The sequence below is a fragment of the Natator depressus genome, chromosome 20, assembly GCF_965152275.1.
Source record: "Natator depressus isolate rNatDep1 chromosome 20, rNatDep2.hap1, whole genome shotgun sequence".
NCBI lineage: Eukaryota > Metazoa > Chordata > Testudines > Cheloniidae > Natator > Natator depressus.
The window spans coordinates 4,979,543-4,997,877 of NC_134253.1; the positions used below are offsets into that span (position 1 = coordinate 4,979,543).

At 51.5% G+C, this 18,335-nt stretch overlaps 1 protein-coding gene across 2 annotated transcripts in view; it reads left to right on the forward strand.

Annotated features, from left to right (window-relative positions):
- PFKM (phosphofructokinase, muscle) overlaps positions 1–18,335 on the forward strand; it is a 50,314-nt gene that overhangs the window by 20,186 nt on the left and 11,793 nt on the right. Inside the window, exons 4-16 of one of the 2 annotated variants that reach the window (XM_074935753.1) lie at positions 2,159–2,236; positions 5,123–5,312; positions 6,507–6,672; positions 7,204–7,248; positions 8,509–8,617; positions 9,698–9,793; positions 11,190–11,282; positions 13,079–13,204; positions 13,892–13,956; positions 14,639–14,702; positions 15,454–15,600; positions 16,641–16,711; positions 17,775–17,862. In XM_074935753.1, the coding sequence (XP_074791854.1) occupies positions 2,159–2,236; positions 5,123–5,312; positions 6,507–6,672; positions 7,204–7,248; positions 8,509–8,617; positions 9,698–9,793; positions 11,190–11,282; positions 13,079–13,204; positions 13,892–13,956; positions 14,639–14,702; positions 15,454–15,600; positions 16,641–16,711; positions 17,775–17,862 (1,338 nt within the window). The remainder of the gene's footprint in view (positions 1–2,158; positions 2,237–5,122; positions 5,313–6,506; positions 6,673–7,203; positions 7,249–8,508; positions 8,618–9,697; positions 9,794–11,189; positions 11,283–13,078; positions 13,205–13,891; positions 13,957–14,638; positions 14,703–15,453; positions 15,601–16,640; positions 16,712–17,774; positions 17,863–18,335) is intronic. The other variant, XM_074935755.1, reaches the window with a different exon arrangement.

Sequence of the window (18,335 nt, forward strand, 5' to 3'; positions counted from 1 at the left end):
AGACATCTGCCACATGGGAAGAGGAATAGTGAGAAACAGGGAGAATATATTAGTTATCTTGAACTGCAGCTTACTGTTCATTATTAATATCGTCTATCCATCTATTACCACGTTCCCATATGTCTGTCCATCCATCCTTTCCTGCATGTACCCATCTTTCCATTGCTCTATCTATATATCAGCATATTTATATCCATTCATTTCTACATATACTCATCTAGCTATCCATCACCATAAATACTGACGTAGCCATCATTTATAATATGCCCATCATCATGTTATCAGGGCAGCAGTGACAGATGACTGTTACACCAATGTTCCCTCTAATTTTTTACATCCATGTGCGGAATGAATTTTGTTATGTGCACCAATATGGAGGTGATGCGTGGTGGAGGTGGGGCCGAGGGGTTTGGAGTGTGGGAGGGGGTTCAGGGCTGGGGCAGAGGATTGGGGTGCGGGGAGTGAGGGCTCTGGCTGGGGGTATGGACTCTGGGGTGGGGATGGGGCTGAAAGGTTCAGGGTGTGGGAAGGGGCTGAGGGCTGGGGCAGAGGTTTTGGGTGGTGCGGGCTCTCAGATGGGGTCGGGGATGAGGGGTTTGGGGGTACAGGCTGCCCCAGGCTGCAGCAGGGAGAGAGGACTTCCCCCAGCCCTCTTTTGCTGCAGCAGCTCGGGTCCAGGGGAGAGGGCTGCCTCTCCCTGGCCGTGGCAGCTCCAGGGCTGGGAGAGGGCTGCCTCTCCCTGGCACCTTTGCAGCCCTTGATAGCCTGCTGAGCAGCTTAGAGGGAATTTAGCATTACACGTGTCTGCTTCCTAGTGATTGTAACTGATGCTTCGTGCTGGGCTAAAGGAGAAGATCAGGAAAGGTGTGGAAGGGGAGGGCAGTAAGCATAGGAGAAAGCAGACTGGAGCAGAGAGAAGCTGTAGGCTCAAGCACAGGAACACTCCCAAGTCCATTGTACTGCCAAGGGAACCTGCACCGCACTTTCACAAGACGAGCCTGGGAGCTTAAATTGAGAGCCTTGCTAGACACTGAAGAAGCGAGTTTTTACCCATGAAAGCTTAGGCCCAAATAAATCAGTTAGTCTTTAAGGTGCCACCAGACTCCTCGTTGTTGTTGCTAGACACTAAAAATCATGGACAGAATAGACACTGGATTTTTGGCTGATTGCAACAATTTATAATCCACTAACAACCCCCCCCCCCCAAACAAACAAACAAACAAACCTGCTTTCCCCCACACTTTCCTCCCTATGACTGGAGAGGTGTTAACAGGCCACTTCACCTGGAATGGTCCCTTGAAATATGTGTTAACTACTTGTGCTAAACAATCTCTTCCACCTTGTATTTAGCTGTGACACTTAAAGCTCCTCTTCAGATCTGGGAAACTTACTTGTAAGCTCGAAAGTTTGTCTCTCTCACCAACAGAAGTTGGTCCAATAAAAGATGTCACCTCGCCCTTGTGTCTCATTGTATTGCCAGTCTGTTATTTGCTTACTATCCTATATTGTGTGCCTGGACCGCCAATATCCGATGTGGACGTGTTTCCTACCCAGAGTACTTTGTTCAGAACCAAACTCAGATCTACTGTTGTCTTAGAATCATAGAATATCAGGGTTGGAAGGGACCTCAGGAGGTCATCTAGTCCAACCCCCTGCTCAAAGCAGAACCAATCCCCAATTTTTGCCCCAGATCCCTAAATGGCCCCCTCAAGGATTGAACTACTACCCTGGGTTTAGCAGGCCAATGCTCAAACCACTGAGCTATCCCTCCCTCCTCTTGAGTTCTCACCCTCTCTGGGTCTACCCAAAATGGTCTGAGCAATCCTCAGAGTCCACAACAGGCCAGTGAGATACAGGTTTTGAAATCAGCAGCTGCTGGGATTGTTGAAACCCTGCAATGCACTGGGTGGGCTTTGGGCAAGACAGTACCTCTGTGTGGGGCTGGGGAGGTGTCTGTGCCGGGGAAGGGAGTGCTCCTCTGAATGTTAATGGTTCCATTCAGTTTGAGGCTCACTCTGCTTAACTCTCCTCCCCAGTTCCTGTGGGCACCCTCTGTCCATCCATCACCATAAGTGTCCATCTATCTCTCCAAGCGGTAACCGGCGTCGCAAAGCCTTCAGACTTGCCCGTAATCTCTCTCCTGTGCCTTCCGTTCTAGGGTTACCAAGGACTGGTGGACGGCGGTGACAATATCAAGGAGGCCACATGGGAACGTGTCTCCATGATGCTTCAGCTGGTAAGTACTGGCATGGATCCCCTTGCTGGCTGTGAAAGGGAGCCAGCGCTTTACAAAGGAGCCAGGCACCCAACTCTCACTGAATTTCAGTGGGATTTGGAGACCTAAGGGCTAGATTTTCAAATGTGCTTAAGGGGCTTTGGAACGTATGTCCCCATTGAAAGTCATGGAATCCTAGACTCTCAGGGTTGGAAGGGACCTCAGGAGGTCATCTAGTCCAACCCCCTGCTCAAAGCAGGACCAATCCCCAACTCAATCATCCCAGCTAGGGCTTTGTCAAGCCTGACCTTAAAAACATCTAAGGAAGGAGATTCCACCACCTCCCTAGTTAACCCATTCCAGTGCTTCACCACCCTCCTAGTGAAAAAGTTTTTCCTAATATCCAACCTAAACCTGCCCCCTGGGACTTGTGCTCCTAACTGCTTTCCTCTATGTGTCCCCTTACGGCAGCATGTAGCATACAGGCACTACCCGCGTAGTAGCTACACGTGGCAGCAAAAGGTCCCGGCAGGCAGGAGGCCGCAGGCAGAAGCTCTGGCAGGTGGGAATACAAGTGCACTTTTCCTCCTGCCTTATGGCACTTGGGTTTCAATCAGCGGGTAAGACACGTTACACACGAATCGTGGCTGTGCCACACACCCCAAGCAAAGGGGGCAGCGTGTCGCTGGGCTGCCCTAGGATTAGCCCAGGATACCTGGCAGCACAGAATACTTCCCCTTCCACGCCAGCCTGGCTGAGTTGGAGGGAGGGGGCAGGGCTGAATCCAGGCTCTGCCCACTCACATGCCTGGGAGCGGGGAGTAGAAAACCCTGCAAACTACTTCCCACAGTGCTACCTGTCGTCTGAATAGCCAGCACAGGAGAGGAGGGAGCACCTGGAGGCATACAACAAGGCTCATCCCACCATCTAGTCCTTGGTGACAAGCAGCTATGAGGGAACATAAAGTAGGCCCAGAACCCCAGAGAGCATGATTGTCTCCATCCTGGGGAACACAGGTTAGCAACAGGGACAGGGAAATGTGCCATTAAGTCATAGTCACCACAGCTCTCTTGAGCCCAGGCTTTTGCCTTCGCTGGACCCGCCTGTCCTCCCATGGTTGGAAGAGAACCATTGACCCTTATGATGACTCTAAAGGTCATTGCAATTCCATGGAAGGGATTCCTGCCAGGAGGAAAATGATTGTAGCATCTTGCCCTTTTCTTCGGCGGGGTCACAGGCAAGGGCTCGGGAACTTGCGTGTAACGATATCCCGAGGCTGGGGTCACAATGAATGTCTGAGATCTAAAATAACGTGAAATCAGAGATGAAGGCTGCCAGCAGCCCTGCTTGTGATCGGGGACCTCGGGTCGGGTTTCACAAACAAGGACTGCAGAGGGCTGCGCCCATCTCTAAGCAGTGTGCCACCCTCGAGGCGGAATCAACTGGCATTAAATCAGACCTCCCTCTCCCCCCAGTCCCCCACACGTGCAAATGTTGTTGTTTCAAACCTGATTCTAACTCTCCGGCCCGTATCTAAGGGCAAAACTGACCACTCTGCAGAAATTATGCATCATTTTAAGTCCTCAAAATAAGGCTTATGTGGAACTTACACAGGTTGTAGGCCCTTGTGCTGGCCTCCCGCACAGAGGTGAACTTCGCCCTCTAAGAGGACTCGAGGGGGAATGCCGCAGGACACTGCTGCCATGGATAACTAGCTGTTTGTGTTCTAGAGCTGGGGTTCTCAATCTTTTTCTCTCTGAGGCCCCCCCCCCACAAGCTGAGGACTGGCCATAGTGGGGGGTAGGGGGGTGTAGCTTGCGATACTCATGGCAGTGAAATCCATAGCAGCTCTATCCACAGGCACTGACTTTCCAAAGTGCTGGGGGGTGCTTGACCCCTGGCTCTGCCCCAGGCCCCACCCCCACTCCGCCCCTTCCCATCCCCGCTCCACCCCCTCCCCCGAGCCTGCCGCGTCCTTGCTCCTCCCCCCTCCCTCGCAGCCCCCTGCACACCGTGAAACAGCTGTTTGTGGAGGGCGGGAAGCGCGGGGAAGCGCTGATCCACGGGGACCGCTGGCGGGTGGGAGGCGCTGGGGGAGGGAGGGGAGGGCTGATATGGGGGCCGCTGGTGGGTGCTCAGAACCCACCATTTTTCCCCCGTGGGTGCGCCAGCCCCAGAGCACCCATGGAGTCGGTGCCTAGGCCTCTTATCTACCAGGGTACCTGCCTGCTGGGAAAGTGCCAGCGTAAAGATCAAGGACTGGCGTAACCAAGATAGATTCAGCGTTTAAGGCTATAAGGGACCATTAGATCATTGAGTTTGGACTCCTGCAAAGCCCAGGCCATTACATTTCACCTGTGTGTTGAGGCCAATATCGTATGTTTGACAACAGCATCGTTGAGAAAGGCATCCAGTCTGGATCTGAAGGTAGCAAGGGATGGAGAGTCCACCACTTCCCTGTGGAGGTTTGTTCCAGCATCCTCACTGTTAGAAATATATGCCTTATCTTGAATTTGAATTGGTCTGGGTTTAGCTTCCAGCCCTTGGTTCTTGTCCTGCCTTTCTCTGCTAGTTAGGGAGCCCTCTCCCGGGGAAGGTACTTTTCCACTGTAATCAAGCCACCTCTCAGTCTTCTGGCTGATAAATTAAACACATCAAGCTCTCTCAGTTTTTTTGTCCAGCCCTGTGACTCTTTTCTGCATCCTCTCCAATTTGTCAACATCCTTTTTAAAATGTGGACACCAGAACTGTTCTCGGCATTCCTGCGTCAGTCTCACTGAGAATCCCCTTTGACTTGCAACCTGCTGGCCTCCACGCCCGATCAGCTCCTGCGACAGACCACACAACCCTCTGGGTGAGTGGCTGTGGGGGGGTTCCCTATTGACCCCCCTTCTGCCTCCATCCCAGGGCGGCACTGTAATTGGAAGTGCCAGGTGCCAGGACTTCCGCACGCACGAAGGTCGTTTGAAAGCCGCCCGCAACCTGGTGAAGAGAGGCATCACCAACCTGTGTGTCATCGGGGGAGACGGCAGCCTGACTGGTGCAGACACCTTCCGGGCCGAGTGGAGCAGTTTGCTAGGGGAACTGGTTAAAACAGGTACCGTGGTGACAAAGCAATAGGTGGAGTGGGAGGGGGTTAAGCTGTCCAGCCTGCCAGAGTGTGGCCAGGAGCCCCAGTAATTCTGGTACATGGTCTCCTCCTTCCCCTGATCTTAGTTACAAAGTAACTGGCTACCTCAGTCACTTGGGCCCTGATCCGCAAAGCAGGTGCCCAACTTCCACTGATTTCAATGAGAGTCAGGCACCTAAATACCTTTGAGGATCTGGGCCCTGCTCCCTCTACGATGTCACCCAGCTTCCCATGACTTCTCCACCCCTGAAGCCCCAGGCACTCCCCAAGGGACACTGGCATGTCTATGCACGCTCCAAGTGCATGTCATCTCCCCAGCTCCTGCCCCCAAGACACCCACTCACGAGTGCACTCCCTTCCCGGAGACACCTCCTAGTGTGTGCGTCTCGTCCCAGGACACCCGTCTGCCCTGTTCCCCACCCATGCACGTCCCCAAGCAGACCACAGTGGAGCAAAGCTGGGGGCGGGGGCATGGAAATGCCAGCCAGTAGAGCTTGCTGGGAAGTGGAAAAAAATTTCACAAACACTTAGGGGAGGGGAAATTCACTGTTTTTCCATCCAGATGTTGTTCCTCATTCAGCTCTAGCAGGAAGTGACGGGTTTGAAGCGTCACTGAGGTGGTACTGAGAATTTTCCCAGGGGCTTGGCTCACATGCTCAGACCCTAAATGATGGCCATTCGTGGGGTCAGGAAGGAATTTTCCACGTGGTCAGACTGGCAGGGATCTGTGGGGGGGGAGGGCAGGGATTCCCCTTCCTCTTCAGCATGGACACAGGTCACTTGCTAGGATCATCTGTGTGTATCTCACTAAATCAATTCCTTGCCATTGCAGAGACCTGGGGCATGGGTGGCAACTCAGTCCCTCCTGTTCTCCACGTGCAACCCACAACAGTTTAGTCTCCTGAGGGCTGTACTTCTTTGGTCTGGTTGCTGGGTTTGGTTCCCGGGGTGGCAGTGTAGCGTTTTGTGGCCTGTGATGTGCAACAGGTCAGACTAGATGGGCTGGTGGTTCCTTCTGGCCTTAAGCTCTGTGACTTTGGGCCTTACCCAAAGCCCCTCAAATTCACTGGGCTCTGGCTCAGGTCCTCGGTGTGCATCACCCAATGATAAGCTCACCGCAGACCAGCAGCGTTCCAAGGGGTCCGTGGAATCTCTCCGCAGGTGGCATCACGGCAGAGGAAGCCAAGAACTCGAGTCACCTGAACATTGTAGGAATGGTCGGCTCCATTGATAACGACTTTTGCGGCACGGACATGACCATAGGCACAGACTCCGCCCTTCACAGGATCATGGAGATAGTCGATGCTATAACGACGACTGCCCAGAGGTGAGAGTCTGCAACTCACCTCTTCCTTTTCAGCATCGGTGGTGCGATGCAGGGGTGTTGGGATGCCAGAGCCTAAGGGTATGTCCACACTGCAATCACAGGGTGGATGGACCAGCCTGCCCAGCACCCTGGGTAATTATAGGGCAGCTTACTACATTAGGGACTTGGTTTTGTGTTCTGTGTCTGTACAGCGCCTTGCACAATGGGGTCCTGATCCATGACTAGGGCTCCTGGGGACTGATGCAACACAGATTATTATTAATAACGCTAATAATGAGGTGCAGCACAAATGCATGGTGGGAGCCAGTCCCAGCCCTGAATTGCTGACAATCTGAAAAGTCAAGACAAACACAGGAGGAAAAATGACTTGCCAAAGGTCACACGGGAGAGCCAGGCATAGTACCAAGGTCTTCTGAATCCCAGTCATCCACTGGACTCAGCTGCATCTCCACAATATTAAGGCCTTGTTATTACTTAGGTTGATATACCTGCTCTAACTGTTGGGTGCACTCTCTCTCCTGTCTCTTGCAGTCACCAGAGGACGTTTGTGCTGGAGGTGATGGGCCGTCACTGCGGGTGGGTAAATCTTTCCTGTCTGCGCGTTTAACGGTTCTGCATTTTCACCACCTCCTGACCCTTTGGCCCAGAGCATGGGGAGGCGGGGTCCTTGCTTCACAGGAAGTGCAGAGGCTAGAAAGAGGGGCCAGTCGCAGGAAAAGAAGGGCCGGAGGGGAAAGCCATCCTGCCTGTCTTTCCAACCAGTGAAGCCAGTGAAAACCCAGGGGTGGAAGAAAGTCACTCTTCATTGTAATCAAGCTGGGTCAAACTGATCCTGATGCAGAGGGGCCAGCATGAGGCCTATGCACCCTTAGGGCTTAAGTGACTAGTCACTGTACTAGGCCTAGACGCTGCCTCTCTGCATTATCTCTCTCGCCCACTATATAATAGTCTCCTCTTTCCAGCGAGGACCTTCCTAGCCTCAGATGGGATTCTCTGATGACGCACCTGCCGGGGCATTTCTCACCCTAAGCGATTCACAGTGCCTCCACTAAACAGTGGCGTTAGTCTTACCGTTCGTCATGTAGTTAAGGACGTACTCACTGTTTAATAAACTCACTGTTTAATAAACGTAACCGCAGGGCAAGCTCCTCCGGTTTGAAGAGAAGAAAGGCTGACTCAGGGAAGGGAAAATGTCGAGTGTCATAAGGATTGGGGCCTTGATCCTGCTCCCAGGAAGACAGTGGGCCAGTTCTCAGCTGGTGTAAAATGGTGTCGCTCCATTGAAATCAAGGCTGAAATTCTGGGGCTCAGCGCACTGTCCCTTCTGACCTTGAGATCTGTGGTTGTATACAAGTTTTGTTAAGTTAGCTGCACGTGGAATTCTCCCCTAGCACAAGGCTGGTGTCCCACATATGCCCCCATAATAGGGCTTGAATTGCCCTTCAGCTGGGCAGGGCCCCTTGTGCGGGCCCCTCCTGCACCAGGGTAGACATCCCCCAAGGGAAGCTGAGGGAGCTCAGTCTGCAGCATGGTCCCCCACATATACCCTGATTGTCCCCCAAAACTTCAGGAGGTTTGAAATTTCATCAAAGTTAGTTCAGAAGAGAAACAGAGCGCCAGGGAGCTCTGGGGTGCCCCAGGGCATCGAACAGAACTGCATGGAATAGCTTATTTTTGCATGCAAATTTGAAACCACCAAGCAGTTATTTCCAGAGTGTCTCCCTCCAGCCCTGGCCATCAACAGCAGCATCTCCACTTGCTAAGCACGAGGCATGAACTTTAAAACTCGCAGCATGCCCCTGGCTTTCTAACCTTCATCCTTTTCTTTCGCCTTAGCTACCTAGCTCTCATAACAGCCCTGGCTTGTGGTGCCGACTGGGTTTTCATTCCAGAATCTCCGCCTGAGGATGACTGGGAGGAACACTTGTGCAGGAGGCTAATTGAGGTAACCCCAGCCAAACTTCTTGTAGGCGACTCCTGCTTTGCACAGACTTGATCCCAGATTGGGATGCCTTAAAACTAGGACGCTCAAGAGTCAGGCTCTGAGAAGGCCAGTGGTCTAGCGGTTAGGGCACTGGTCAGATCCTGGAGTTCAAGTCTCTGCTCTGCCACTGCTTCCTGTTTGACATTTGGCAAGTCACGTAGGCCCAGCTCATCAGAGGTATTTAGGTGCCTAACTCCCACTGACATCACTGGGAATTAGATGCCGAAACATCTGAGCCCTCGTCTCTCTGTGCTTGAAATTCCCCACATGAATATTAGCATGGCTCCACCTCACAGGAGGATTGTGAGCATAAATCCACTTAAAGATTGTGAAGTGCTCAGATACCGCGGTAGTGGCAGGGGGGCATATGCGAACGGAAGCTATATTTAGCTCGATGCTTTCCTTTCTACATTTGGTCCGGTCTCCTGTTGGAAGGAGTTCCCGGGGACAGGAAGGCTAATTGGTCAGGAATTTTGTGAAAAAACATTTCTCGCATCCAGGATGGGCTTTCTGGAGAGAGAGAGACACCCCTGAGTAGCCCACTGGTCTGATCTGCCAGAATCTGGCAGAGCAGAGTTTTGAACGAGGCTCTTCCATATCCCCGGGGAGTGCTCGAACCACTAGGCGATTGGCCACAGTGGTCAGTGTGCTGTCATATGCTGATCATGGGAATCAGTCTCTGTTCACAAAAAAACAGGCAGGACCTTGGCGTCATTCTGACATGGAACAAGAATGTCGACAGCTCAAAACTGTTCATAGAATGGACTTCTGGTTTCCCGGCCAGCCATCGCTAGCATCCAGTGCTCTGCTTAGATCCTGCTTCATAGAATCATAGAATATCAGGGTTGGAAGGGACCTCAGGAGGTCATCTAGTCCAACCCCCTGCTCAAAGCAGGACCAATCCCCAATGCATGGCTGTTAGTGGGACTGGAGCAGTGCACTGCCCCTATTCTGTCCCCCTGCATGGGGGTGAATCCAATCCACAGGATGCAATTTTACACATTACATCAATGGGTTGCTTTCTCCTTTCCCTTCCTTCAGACAAGAGGCCGGGGATCGAGACTAAACATCATTATTGTGGCTGAAGGAGCCATCAACAGGCAGGGCAAACCCATCACCTCGGAGGACATCAAAAACGTGAGTGGGGCCTGGGATCAGCTCTGTGCTCGGCCCCTCGAACGTCTCTCATGTGCTCTCGTGATCTCCCAGAATGCATCTGTCTGCTTTCAAACTAACACGAACGCTCAGCTCCTCGGATGGTGTAAAGCAGGATTGCTCGACGGAGTGTTGGCAATTTACCCCAGCTACAGATGTGGCCCCAAAAGTGCATCCCCGTTTGGTGCTGCCTGAGATGCCCAAACGGAATGAGGCGCCTGCAGCCTTCCACTCGGCTGCCTGAATGAGATCTGGAGGGCCTGGAGGCCTTAAAGATTTGCTGGTACTCTTTGCTGTCCAGCAGCTGTGCAGGGTCACCGCTAGCCAGACATTATGGCTGGGCAAGACAGGGCTCTGCTAGCAGAAAGCTTTAAAACCCGCCATCAGTTGCTGAGTTGCTGGTGTCAATCGGGCCCGGCTCCATTTGAAGGCTGAGGATCTGGCCCCCAGATCTTAGTCTCCGGTGGTCTCTGCTGTTGCATGTTCACTCATGTCACAGTCTGGACTCTTTAGATAAAGATGAATCTTGTCACGGTTCCTTCCCCACTTTGAATTCTAGGGTACAGATGTGGGGACCTGCATGAAAGACCCCCTAAGCTTATTCTTACCAGCTTAGGTTAAAAACTTCCCCAAGGTACAAACTTTGCCTTGTCCTTGAACAGTATGTTGCCACCACCAAGCGTGTTAAACAAAGAACAGGGAAAGAGACCACTTGGAGACGTCTTCCCCCAAAATATCCCCCCAAGCCCTACACCCCCTTTCCTGGGGAAGGCTTGATAATAATCCTCACCAACAGGTGAACACAGATCCAAACCCTTGGATCTTAAGAACAATGAAAAATCAATCAGGTTCTTAAAAGTAGAATTTTAATTAAAGAAAAGGTAAAAGAATCACCTCTGTAAAATCAGGATGGTAAATACCTTACAGGGTAATCAGATTCAAAAGATAGAGAATCCTTCTAAGCAAAACCTTAAGTTACAAAAAGACACAAAAACAGGAATATACATTCCCTCCAGCACAGCTTATTTTACAAGCCACTAAACAAAAGAAAATGTAACGCATTTTCTAGCTAGATTACTTACTAACCTTATAGGAGTGGTAAGGCTTGCATTCCTGATCTGTTCCCGGAAAAAAACATCACACAGACAGACAGAACTCTTTGTTCCCCACCCCCTCCAGATTTGAAAGTATCTTGTCCCCTCATTGGTCATTTTGGGTCAGGTGCCAGCGAGGTTACCTTAGCTTCTTAACTCTTTACAGGTGAAAGGGTTTTGCCTCTGGCCAGGAGGGATTTTAAAGCACTGTATACAGAAAGGTGGTTACCCTTCCCTTTATATTTATGACAAATCTCTTCTGTCATTTTCTCGCTTCCCTTTAGTTGGTTGTTAAACGTGTTGGCTATGACACGAGAGTTACCATCCTCGGGCACGTGCAGCGTGGTGGGACCCCCTCTGCCTTTGACCGCATCCTGGTATGAACATTTGCTATCTCCTCCATGCTTCTCCTTCAGATCCTTTTACAAACCCTAATGACCCCCATTGTGACCTTCCTTCAAGACAGAGCCAGGGGACTCCAGAGAAGAGCATGGAATCGTGGTAACACAGGGCTGGAAGGGACCTCGAGAGGTCATCCAGTGCATCCCCCTGCACTGAGGCAGGGTTAAGCCTAGATCATCCCTGACTGGGATTTGTCTTAAAAACAACTTCCCTAGGGAACCTGTTCCAGTGTGTCACTGTTTAACCAGCGTTTCACACTGGCCCTGGCCAATTTGTGGCCCAGTGGAAAAATCTCCCCGGCCCCTTGGCTGGAAGAGCTCTTGCTCCAGCAGGGGCACAGAGCTTTTCCAGTTTTGGGGCTGAGGCGGGGGTGGGTGGGTAAGCAGGGAGTGGGGGGCGGGGCCTCGGGGAAAAGAGGCACAGTGGGGGACATGGGGGGGCTGCAAGCAGATGGGGTGGGGGAGGGACTCCAAGCTCAGAGCCCCGCGGCTGCGGCCTCCAGATGGGGTGCGGAGGGGCTCCGGGCTTGGAGCTCTGGCCAGGGCTGAGAGCTCCACTGCAGTCCTGGCCAGGGCCACGGGTGTGGGGACTGTGGGGACAGGGGGGAAGGCTGAGAGCAGCCTGCAGGGGCAGGGCCTCAGCTGGAAGAGGCAGAGCAGGGATGCTAGCCTCCCCAAGGGGAAGCTTCACCCACCGCCCCTGCACATAATGCACAGTCAACCTGTGGAACTCATTGCCAAGGAATGTTGTGAAGGCCAGTAGTATAATTAGGTTCACAAAAGAATTAGATAAGTTACTGGAGGATAGGTTCATCAATGGCTATTAGCCAAGACGATCAGGGACACGATCCCATGCTCTGGGTGTCCCTAAACCTTTGACTGACAGAAGCTGGGACTGGGTGATGGGATGGATAACTCAATAATTGCCCTGTTCTATTCGTTCCTTCTGAAGCACTTGGCACTGACCACTGTCAGAAGACAGGACACTGGGCTCGATGGACCATTGGTGACTGGTCTGACCCATTATGGCCGTTCTTATGTTATGTTCTAAGGCTGTTATCATGACCCCATGCAGCCTACTCTTCTCTTGACTAAACATGCCCAGTTCTTTCAACCTTTCCTCAGAGGTCAGGTTTTCTAAACTGCATCTTTTCTGCTGCTCTCCTCTGGACTCTCTCTCATGGCAGTCTCATGGCCATGGTGCATGATCGGAAATATAGGCCAGTTGGAAAGCCCAGCCCAGAAAGGGGAATGGAGGAATAAGACACTCAAACTACAGCGCCCATGAGGGACCACGGTTGCATTTTAGAACTGAAATATTTCCGTTTTCGGACATTTAATTTTTTCAATGAAAAATCAACATTTTCCTAGAAAGCAGACACTTTTTACAAAAAAACTAGTTTAGCTGAAAACCAGATTTTACATAAAAAACCCCCCCAGCTTCAATGGCAATTTTTTTGACCAGACCTAAAAAGGACCACCACCCTCCATTCATCAGTATGGAATGAACCTGTGACCTCCAGCTCCAAAGAGCAAAAGGAGTAGCTCCATTATCTGATAGCAGTAGTAGGCTGTTATCTTCTATGTAGACTAGCCACCAATGGTAGGGTTGGGGGAAGAGATCTACTTATCCATGTGTTACACTGTGATTTTTTAAGTTCTTCCTAAGATTCGGGGGAATCTGTATTGAGGGTATAAGTGGGAGCATGAGATATGGATGTCCAAGGAAATATAGATTCATCAAGGATTAAAGCCCCTTCTGTGTGTCTCAGGGAAGCAGAATGGGGGTGGAAGCAGTCATGGCCTTGTTGGAAGGGACTCCGGATACCCCAGCATGTGTTGTCAGCCTGTCCGGGAATCAAGCTGTCCGCCTGCCTCTCATGGAGTGTGTCCAAGTGGTGAGTATTTACCTCTCTCCACTCCAACCATGTCCAATGCGCTAGGTGCTGTACGAACATATGGTAAATGACAGCCCTGCCCCAAAGAGTTTACAGTTTAACAGACTGGTGGATGAGACTAACAAGAGGGTGGACGGTAATAATACAAATGGATGCTTTAAAACAGATGGGCAGTTCTTAGCCAATCAGTAGCAGAGATCACAACTTGCCATCCACCTAGACATCACCAGGGGCCATGTTCTCTAGGTATCGTAGTGTTCCTGATGTTGACTGGCTGAACTGCTGGAGAGCAGGTATGAATTAAGGCAATCTAGTGTCTGAGGCACATGTCCTCCCACCCCTGTGGCATGGCCCCACCCTTCCTAGAGGAGGTATCAGATTTAAAATGAATGGAGCAGTTCACGCCTCTTGGAGCTCTTGTTTCAGGCTCTTTGCAGACTCCAGCAGGCCTCAGTCACTCTCAGGTCACATTTCCAAGCTTTTCTGTGCATCCACGAAAGCCAGGAATGCTATTTTTAAATGAAAACAGATTCTGATCTGAACGAACAGCCCAGGCCCGTAGTGCCTTGCTCCAGACCTGCTTGTGCTTAACATGGTTTTCCATCTGGGATTGCAGTCGAGTCAAAATGCGATTTTTAGAGACACATCTTTAGATCTTTTCTTTTTCCTGCTGCTTCCTCTTCACAGACCAAAGATGTCACGACAGCAATGAATGAGGGACGATTTGAAGATGCTGTAAACTTGAGGGGAAGGTGAGCGAATGTGCTATTTAAAATAAGATATTTAAAGGATCAGGGACCTATTGTGGCTCTAAATATACTATAATAATAATTAATAAATAAATAATCCCTAGCTCTTATCTAGCACTTTTCACTAGCAGATCTCACAGTGCTTTACAAAGGAGGTCAGTATTATGACCCCCATTAAACAGGTGGGAAAATGAGGCACAGAGGAGTGACGTGACTTGCCCAAGGTCACACAGCAGGCCAGTGGCAGAGCCAGGAATAGCACCCAAGTCTCCTGAGTCCCAGTCCAGTGCTCTAGCTACTAAGCCACATTGCACTCAAAAGAAACCAACGTTCCTCCAATGGTGCTTAATTGGGAGACTTACAAGTAGGCGAAGCTCACAGCCTCCTCCACAGCATGAAGATACTTATCTACTACACAAAAGAAAGGTGCCCATTTTTACAGGGAGGGGAATTAACCATTGGAACAACTTTCCCAGGAACATGGTAGATTCTCCATTGCTTGGGGTCTTTAAATCAATGCTGGACCTCCCTTTCTAAAAAATATTCTAGCTCAACCACCAGAGCTGGGCTAGATGCAGGACTTACTGGGAGAGGTTCTCCGGTCTGTGTGATGCAAGAGGTGAGACTAGATGATCAGAATGGCCCCTTCTGGCCTTGAGATCTGACTCCCCCTCCTTTCTTGCAGGAGCTTTCAGAATAACTGGAACGTTTACAAGTTGCTGGCTCACGTGCGCCCGCCCTCTACAAAGGTACGAAACAAATGAGAGGTGGCTCCTCGTCCATTTTCTTTACGGTCTGCGCAGCTGTGTGTGCATCAGGGCTGGGATTTTCAAAGAAGGCTAAGGGAGATAGGCATCCAACCCGCCCTGTTAGTTTTCAATGGGAGTTAGGTTCCTAATGCCCCAGGCCCCTTTGAAAATGAAAGTCTAGACGAGTGATGGGCAACCTGCGGCCCGCAGGCTGCATGCGTCCCATCAGGTTAATCTGATTGCAGGCCGCGAGACATTTTGCTGACGTTGACCGTCTGCAGGCACAGCCCCCGACAGCTCCCAGTGGCCGCGGTTCGCCATTCTTGGCCAATGGGAGCTGCGGGAAGCTGCGGGCCGCAGGGATGTGCTGACTGCCGCTTCCCGCAGCTCCTATTGGCTGCGGTTCGCCATTCCTGGCCAATGGGAACTGTGGGGGGCCATGCCTGGGGATGGTCAACATCAGCAAAATGTCTCGGAGCCTGCAATCAGATTACCCTGAAGCTGCAGGTTGCCCACCACTGGTCTAGACCCTCAGCGTGCAGTGGGGCCATGTGGCTGTGCCAATGCAAGGCTACCAGTCTGAACTATGGGCCAGCCCAAAGCTGTACATCTGTGCCACTGCCATGGGGCCTTGCTGTCCTGGTGCTTTGGGACCTTGCCCCACTTATTTCAGCAGGCCTGACAGTTTGGGGAGCATTCCTGTTTTCTTTGTTTCTTTCTCAATGCCATCTCCTGCTCCCCCCCACTGCAGAGCGGGTATAACCTGGCTGTGATGAACGTTGGAGCTCCAGCCTCCGGGATGAACGCAGCCGTGAGGGCGGCCGTCAGGATTGGGCTGATCCATGGGCACAAGATGCTGGCTGTGCACGATGGGTTTGACGGTCTCGCCCATGGACAGGTACCATCTAGGACAAGGCAGCTCTACAGCACCCTTCTTCCAGACAGAGTGTCCATGCGCTGTAAAGAGCCCTGACTAGCGGAAGTGGGAGAGGAACATTCAGAGCCATGGAGAGGAGGGAAATCTGAGGTGTAACAGGGGTCTGATGAGATAGGGAGGCCTTTCCGGAGAGCGACAGCTGCAGAAGAGGCGGCGCTTACACAACACATGGCAGGAGTGTCTGGAGAAGGGTCGTGTTAGCGGTGTGGAGGTCTGGAGAGAGGGACAAGGTTGTGAGATAGGCTGGAGCAAGCCCAAGGAGGCTATGGATCCTAAACTGAACGGGAGAGCCTACGATAAGGCTCCAGCCCTATTCAGGTGATGTTCGACATAGCAGGGTTATGGAGTGAACAATCAAGGTGAAAGAGAAAAGGCTCCTGGTTTAGTATTGGGCTTCCAGGCAGTGTGGACAGCAACACTGGATCAAAAGCTGCTGTGGGCAGTATCTGTGTCTCAGCCCAGTGGTGCCTTTCCGTCTCCAGAAGACACAAGCATATCCCAAAGAAGGTCCGCGCTGATGTGGATTCTGGTTAGATGCAGTACTGAGTACTATACATAACTATCTTGAACGTGTCTTCCTGAAGGTGTCTGAAAGGTGTTTAACTCTGTACATACGGGGGGACATCGGGTGCAGTCCCATAGGATGCGATTCAAATTGCTTAGGAAAGTTCTGTCCAGTAAGAGCTGCTCTGGACAGACTAGCCTCACTGTCTATTGCCTATGAAGCACTGGGGTAAATGACATCACAAGATGCCGGGCACTGGAGAATCAAACCCACAATTTCACACCAATATCAGTTGCTTACTCTCTAAACCGGGGAATAGTTATTTCAAGATGTGCTTTGGGCTCAGTAGGTGCAATTTCCCATCGGGAGTCACTTCCACTGTCCCCACCTTGTTTTCATGTTGGAAAATTGTTCCCTCCATTGTTACTGGCAAATTACTGGCAAATCAAATAGCCCAGCTCTTCGTGACTCCGTTCTTCTCTTCCTTTTTCACCAGGTGGAAGAGATTGGCTGGGGAGGCGTAGGTGGCTGGACTGGGCTTGGTGGATCAAAACTTGGAACAAAACGGTAACCCACTAAAGCGTTCTCCCTCTAGCTAGCTACCTTTGTGTCCTTCAAGATACTATTACCAGAGTGGTCTCAAACACATGCTTTGATCAGCGTCATTGCAGTCCCGATTTTCAGACTTGTGACACCACCTGCTGCAACTCCAGGTGAAATCAGCGTTCCCTGCAGACACTCAGCACCTCTGGAGATTAGGTCTCAGGGGCCACCAAGTACGTAGAAATCACTTAGGCTCTTTGGGGCAGAAACTGTCTTTGCTCTGTGTTTGTACAGCACCTAGCACAATAGGATCCGTTCCTAGGTGCTACTGTAACACAAATAAATGACATGTGCAGCACAGACTGAAACCAGCCAGAGATACAGACTGGAGAATTTGCCCAGGTGCATCCTTAGCGTGAGTGATGGAGCTGAGCTCTCTCCACCATGAAGCTTACACCAGCGGCGGAAGTTAAATTAGCCCCTCAAGCAGCATGACCTTCTGCCAGCCCCAGGTGACTGGAGATCAGGGAGCTGCAACCAGCTGTCCCTTGGGGCAGTGAAGGATCGTGGCCCGCATGTCTCCATGGCGATGCTGTAGCAAGCAGAAGCCGAGATGGCCCTGCCATTCTGAGCCGCTCATTTCAGTTGCTTTTTACTTTTCCTCTTTCCGTGGCTTCTCACGCTTGGCCTCAGCCTGGAAGCGAGAGCTGTTTGATGGTATCCAGAGCACGGAGAGAATATTCCTGTTCTAAAACACAGCAGGATGCCATGAATGATGTGTTGGGGGTGGGGGGCTATTGACCTGCTCACACATACGTGCATTCGATGGAGAAAACTGAAGCGACCGTTGCAATGATCAGATGGCAAGTCTGTTAAGCCCTTAACTAGTCTGGAGCTCTGCAAACTGATCCAGCCTCTTCCTTGCATTCAGCAAATTGAGCCCCACCTCCCTATGTCCTCCCAGCAAATTCCTCTTGTGCCATCTCCCCCCCCCCCCCCGCCCCGATGCAGTGCTCGCCACATCCAGGGACTATACAGGCCCAAGAGGGTACACTGATGGTTTTTGTGGCATTTCTGCCTCCAACAGGACTCTGCCTAAGAAATACTTGGAGGAAATCAGCACAACCATCAGCGATTTTAACATTCACGGGCTGATCATCATCGGGGGCTTTGAGGTGAGTCAGGCAGGCTGCCGTGAGTCTTTACAGGCGTAGAACCTTCGGCCTGTGGAGTAGCAGGGGGCCAGCCCCCTTTCTCCACCCACGGAACACCCCAGAGGAGATCTGAATCCTGGGGGATGTGAGGCCAGCTGCTTGGCCAGGTGCAAAGATACTCGCCGAGAATAGGAGGTCATTACTGGAGGAACTTGACCATTCCCAGGCCTGTTAATGCCTTGAAAATGCTGGAAATCTCCCGTGGTGACTCAGGAGCACAGATCATCCCAATGCAGCCTGAGTGCTGAGTCTCATCTAGAGTGGGGCTCCAGTCACCAGGGCATTAAGGAACTCAACCTGTGGGCTGATCCCTTCCAGGCCCATCTCCTTTTCCTTCCCCAGGCTCAGGGGATCTGTCAGGGTTCCATTCCCTACAGCTTCCTAGAATGGCTGGTCCCCTCACTAGGTGTCTGGGTGGCATTGCTGGAGTTGGA